Source organism: Toxorhynchites rutilus, chromosome 1 (genome assembly GCF_029784135.1).
Source record: "Toxorhynchites rutilus septentrionalis strain SRP chromosome 1, ASM2978413v1, whole genome shotgun sequence".
Classification (NCBI taxonomy): Eukaryota; Metazoa; Arthropoda; class Insecta; order Diptera; family Culicidae; genus Toxorhynchites; species Toxorhynchites rutilus.
This window is the reverse complement of record NC_073744.1, coordinates 68,042,669-68,048,830: the sequence shown is the minus strand read 5'-3', so window position 1 is coordinate 68,048,830 and position 6,162 is coordinate 68,042,669. Positions and strand designations below refer to the sequence as shown.

The 6,162-nt window shown below is 43.9% G+C and overlaps 1 protein-coding gene across 1 annotated transcript; it reads left to right on the top strand.

Moving 5' to 3' along the window:
• Positions 1 to 514: 514 nt before the first annotated feature.
• Positions 515 to 5,401, top strand: LOC129782187 (uncharacterized protein K02A2.6-like). The gene is made up of 3 exons (XM_055789559.1): positions 515 to 583; positions 849 to 2,201; positions 2,309 to 5,401. The coding sequence occupies exons 1-3, from the start codon at positions 515 to 517 to the stop codon at positions 5,399 to 5,401; spliced, it is 4,515 nt and encodes a 1,504-aa protein (XP_055645534.1).
• Positions 5,402 to 6,162: the final 761 nt, after the last annotated feature.

The following is a 6,162-nucleotide window of genomic DNA, read 5'->3' as shown; positions in this document are numbered from 1 at the left end:
TATATATTAACCGCAGGCGTACACTCAACTGTGTCGACATAATGGCGGTGTAGAAGTCCGACACCGCATAAACCGTTGCGCAGCAACCGTTGGCACTTCACTTCACTTTTCACCATCACCGAGCACGAGGTAAGACGTTCCTGCATCAGGACAGCTACGCTGGGGGAATTCCCCAAACAAGCACATCCGAGAAACTCACATTGGCGATCCTGCCAGGAGTTGCTTAATATAGCAACATTAAAAGTCTTGTAACTTGGTAAATTATGGTGAAGGTTTCAATAAATTAATAATTACGAAAAAGGGAATCACCCAGCGTTACAAAAAATTAGTTGGAAAATTAGATTGAGGTTATGTCATTTTTTTTATCAACAAAAGACTAAAAGTGTTGTAGCGGAACGGGATGTCCGCGGAAGATAGAAGGGTCAAAATGACCTTTGTGTTTCAGCGGAACGGGATGTCCGCAGAGATTTGACGTAATTGAATGTCCGAAGAGTTGTGGCGGAACCACAAGGAAATGGCGGAACGGGATGTCCGCAGGGATATGGCGGAACGGGATGTCCGCAGGAATATGGCGGAACAGGATGTCCGTACATATTTGTTGGAATGAAATGTACGTAGAGTTATGGCGGAACGGGATGTTCGCAGTGACATGGCGGAACGGGATGTCCGCAGAATGAATTTTCAATGAATAAAATTGGCTTAAATGTCGTTGCAAAAGAAAACGATGAAAGTCTTAGATGATTGATAATTATTTCGATAGGCGTCTGTTTTATTTAAGTAGTAAATACACGTTCAATACTCAAAGCTAATGTCTCGATTGTGTTTGAACACATATGATAAATTTTCAGATAGAGGAAATTCCTTCTCAAAAAATGGAAGCACCTGGAAAGTACGTTCGGGCTCCCGTCAGCCTCGAGGTAGTAAATAGCGACTATAAAGATGAGCAAGACCAGCCGGAGCTCCTAGAGGACACAACTAAGGATTACGATACCGACGAAAGCAGCGATAGAAACGTGTGGACTACTGAGTTGGACACGTCGAATGATCCCGTCCAGTTGTTGACCGAAATTGAAAACACTGAGAACGGAATCGACGAACCCAACGCGAATTCAGATGACATGAACAAACACCCTGATGAACCTAGCGGCAGCAAAAAACCCACTAAAACGAGTGAACGTCTCCAAAGAGTGGAAAACGTTCTCGCTGATCTAACGAAGGCATTGAGCATGTTTCAAGGAAACACTAATGTTCATAAGGAAACCGATCAAAATTGGAGTAGCTCCGTTGCTCTAAACAGGTCATCCAATAACGTTGCACCGAGTATCCGCTGGGACAACATAAAGCCATTTCCAAGCGGAGTACCTGCTAACAAGATGTGGGAAGAGTGGAACCGCTACATCGAGAACTTCGAGATCGCGGCCACGCTCAGCAATGCCAATGACCCTGTCCGGAGATCTCAGCTGCTATTCTTCTCAATCGGAGATGAACTACAAGGGATTATAAGAGCTGCAAAACTAAGGCCCAGCGTAACGGACGTTGACTGCTATAATAAATTTGTAACGAACATCAGAAACTATTTCCAGTCAATGACTGACTCTGCGGCCGAACACGAAGCTTTCTCGAACTTGAAGCAGGAACGAACCGAGTCCGCGGTTGCATTCCATTCCCGCTTGGTGGCTAAAGTTCGGTTATGTCGATATAATCCCGACGATCAAGATAGGTTTGTACGCTCACAACTCCTAAAGGGTTTGAGAAACAAAGAGATTGTGAAGGCAGCCAGAACATATGGACATGACACGAACTATATAGTCCAAGCAGCGACTCGGAATGAAGCCTTCGAAGCGGAAACACCCGTGAATGAGCAATCAGAAGTGTATGCAGTCAATCGGCGAAATCAAAATTTTTCGAATCACGGAACGAACAGAAAACGAGGAAGGTCAGATGAATGGAATACTAGAGAACAAGCGAAGCGTTATCGACACGACCGCCGAGACCTACAGGAACGAGGTCGTCGCGCCCGATGCTCGAGATGCTACGGATTCCAACACAAAAACTATCCTTGTCCAGCGTTGCAGAGAAAATGCAACTTTTGCCATGAACTAGGCCACTTTGCAGTGGCTTGTCGTAAGAAGCATATCCGAGAAGTGCGAATCAAGAGCAATGGCTCACCCACACGCGATAATATGACGCTTAATGAGCAGGTAATAAACGATTGAATTTCATAGAAACCCCATGGCGGAAATAAATATAGTATTCCCATTTCGAAAAATATTTGTTTCAATCTAAAATTCTTACTTTCCTATTTTAGCGCGTAAATGCTCTCTCTCTTGAAGATGTGTTGGTAAATTGTCGCTTAGGAGCATCCAGACCGATTGAGTTTTTAATCGACTCGGGCGCAGACGTGAACGTCATCGGTGGGTCAGACTGGTCACACTTGAAGCAAGAGTTCGAGTCAGGTCAGGTCAAACTCAAATGTGTTGAAAATCCCGGCATGATAAACTTACATGCATATGGATCCCAATCTTCCTTGATTGTAGACTGCATGTTTGAAGCAGAAATTACTGTGCCAGGATTCGAGTTGTCAGCCAAAAGGGCGTCCTTCTATGTCGTTAGGAAAGGGATTAGATCGCTGCTCGGCCGATCTACGGCGAACGAAATAGGTTTACTGCACGTAAGAACCAATATCAATAACCTAGATGTACTGAATAGCCTTACGAAATTTCCAAAAATGCCTGGAAAAAAGGTGAAGTTTAGCGTGGATACATCCGTGCCACCCGTAAAGAACGCATATTATAACGTCCCTGCAGCATTTCGGGACGCAGCGAGACGTCGATTAGCGGAAATGGAGTCTCGTGGTATAATAGAGAAGGTGACCACGGCTCCAAACTGGATTAGCGGAATGTCTGCAGTGGGAAAACATGACTTCCGCCTGTTGGTCAATATGAGAGCACCAAATAAAGCTATCAAACGGGAGTATTTCCGTCTTCCTCTATTAGACGAAATGAAAGTGAAGCTTCACGGGTCCGCATACTTCACAAAACTCGACCTAAACAATGCATTTTGCCGCCTCGAACTTCACAGCGAATCACGCGATCTCACCACATTCATCTCTGAGAACGGTATGTTTCGATTCACCAGGCTAATGTTCGGGGTAAATTGTGCCCCCGAAATTTTTCAGCGGGAGATGACTAGGATACTAGAAGGTGTAGAGAACATTATCGTTTACATAGACGACGTCCTAGTCTTCGCAAAGACCCTAGAGGAATTACGGAAAACCGTTACCCGAGTTCTGAAAATTTTCAAAACAAACAACCTGACGTTGAATGCCAAAAAGTGTGAGTTTGATAGAACCGCAATCAAATTTCTTGGTCACGAGCTCGACAAAGAGGGATTCCACGTGGACGAAGAAAAGATAAAGAGCATTCGGAATTTTCGTGAACCCACAACCGTATCAGAGTTGCGGAGTTTCTTAGGTTTGGCATCGTACATCAGCCCACATGTGCAGAATTTCGCTGATATCACTAGCCCATTGTGGACGATTATCACTACAAAATCATGGTCATGGGGCCCTCCACAGAGTCATGCTTTCAGGGTAGTCAAAGAGCGAATTGCTAACTGTTGCGTGTCGTTAGGATATTTTTGCGAAGAGGACAAAACGATTGTGTATACAGATGCTTCACCGATCGCATCGGGGGCTGTCCTAGTACAGGAGGACAAGCATGGTTCGACGAGAATTATAAGCTTTGCTTCCAAATCGTTGACGGCAACTGAAAGGAGATACGCCCAAAATCAGCGCGAAGCCCTCGGAGCGGTTTGGGCAGTGGAGCACTATTCATATTTTCTGCTTGGGAGACAGTTTATATTACGCACGGATGCACAAGGAGTAGCGTTCATACTGAACCGAGCACGGGAAGAATCGAAGAGAGCCTTAACACGAGCCGATGGTTGGGCCTTGAGACTGAGCCCTTACAGCTACAACGTAGAATACATTCGAGGTGTTGATAACATCGCAGATTCTCCCTCACGCTTGTATGATGGAAATGATGAACCATTCAACGACGATTCTAGCCCTTGGGAAATTGCCACACTGGAAGCAAATTCGGCTGCATTAATTGCTGACAATGAAATCAAAACTGCTACTTTACAGGACCAATGCCTACAAGAATTCATGGTTGCACTAGATACAGGAGAATGGCCACGCCATTTACGGAAATACCAGGCGCTTGAGAATGTATTAACAGTTCGTGATGGCATGCTGGTGAAAACCGGATGCGTGGTGATACCGGAAGCTCTACGCAACAGGACATTGGAAGTAGCCCACATCGGACATCCTTCAACAGCAAAGCTCAAAAGCATTTTGAGACAGCGAGTTTGGTGGCCCGGAATGCCAAAGGACGCAGAAAAATGGGTGGAATCTTGTGCCACTTGTGCAGTCAACGGGGTTCCTGAAAGACCAACTCCAATGCAACATATTGCAGTCCCAAAAGCAGTATGGGAAACAATTGCATTAGATTTCAACGGACCTTACATAAAATTTGGCGGAATTTCCATACTCGTAATTGTTGACTATAGGTCAAGGTTCCTGATCGCTCGTCCTGTAAAGTCAACAAGCTTCGAGCACACGAGGAAGGTCTTGGAGGATGTCTTCGAATGGCAAGGTCTGCCAAAATTCATAAAAACAGACAATGGCCCTCCGTTTAACGGCGCGGAGTACAGGCAATATTGTGCAGAACACAGCATCATTCCCATTTTCTCTACACCCCTATTTCCACAACAGAACGGACTTGTGGAAAGCTATATGAAGCTTATAAACAAAGCTATGGTAAATGCTTCGATGAACAAAACTAGTTACGTAAAAGAGTTACGGGAAGCGATCCACGCACATAATGCTGCTACTCACAGTGTGACACAAGTAGCCCCTGAAGAAGTTATGTCAGGAAGAAAAATAAAGCGGGGACTACCGCTGTTAAATTTTGAAAAAGTTTATATCGACGACGAAGTTTTTAATAAAAGAGATCAAGAGGCTAAAATGAAAGGAAAAATACGCGAGGATAACCGACGGGGCGCACGACAATGTAGAGTGAAACCCGGCGATACAGTACTAATCGAACGACATACACGCGGAAAAGGCGAATCTCGGTTTTCTTCAGAAAAATATATCGTTACTGAGGAGAACAACGGCAACCTCACGCTCAATGACGAAAACGGACATGCAGTGAAACGTCACATCTCTCAAACCAGGAAGGTTTCCAAATGGCGAAAACCTGAAGCACCACTTGCGGTCAAGAATCTCCCTGGGAAACATCCCATACAACAAGAATCATCACCCTCTCGGAAAGCACGGGAAAGAAGAACTCCAGCACATTTTAATGACTTCGTTCAGTCAGTTGACACCGATTAGTATTCCGGGAATTCCTACCTGAAATAAATAAATTAATATTTCTCTAAATATATCTATTCTAAATAAATTTGTTATGCTGAACCATAGACAGGTATCTAGTCTTTGCGTCTGTTTATTTCATAACGGTAATCAACAAGGTCAGCATGACACTGCGAGAACAAACAGAGAAGAATGAGCTTCAACCACTTTAACCGATGATCATTTGTTTAATCTCTGAGATTATCTGGTTTTTCGAAAAATGTCATTCTTTTTGTTTTTGTTTTCATTCAGTCATTCTCTTTGGTGCACTTCACTTCGCATGTATTCCTGACGGGGGAATGGTCAGCAGCATTTTTCGGTATCCCAGTGCAAATACAACAAGACAAAGGTGATGATTCCGATTAAAAATCAGCGTGTGAAACATCAAGTCGATATTAATTGAGGATTATTCGATCGCATATAAAATATTATTTTCAGAAATATTCCGCATTTCACATCAATTTGTACAAACGAAAGCAATTACTTTTATAAACATAAACAATTTTTTCCGTTTAATTTTTTTTGAGAAGAGGGAAGATGTGTGGTACTCTATAAGAGAACGACTGACTTCAACAAGTATTCTCTCAAATATATATTAACCGCAGGCGTACACTCAACTGTGTCGACATAATGGCGGTGTAGAAGTCCGACACCGCATAAACCGTTGCGCAGCAACCGTTGGCACTTCACTTCACTTTTCACCATCACCGAGCACGAGGTAAGACGTTCCTGCATCAGGACAG

What these genes read in the sequence shown, in the direction of transcription:
- LOC129782187 (XM_055789559.1), top strand. Translation starts at nt 515, where the DNA reads ATGGCGGAACGGGATGTCCGCAGGGATATGGCGGAACGGGATGTCCGC. An exon ending in GGAATATGGCGGAACAGGAT is followed by an intron (nt 584 to 848) that starts GTCCGTACATAT and finishes ATAAATTTTCAG; the next exon opens with ATAGAGGAAATTCCTTCTCA. An exon ending in ATATGACGCTTAATGAGCAG is followed by an intron (nt 2,202 to 2,308) that starts GTAATAAACGAT and finishes TTCCTATTTTAG; the next exon opens with CGCGTAAATGCTCTCTCTCT.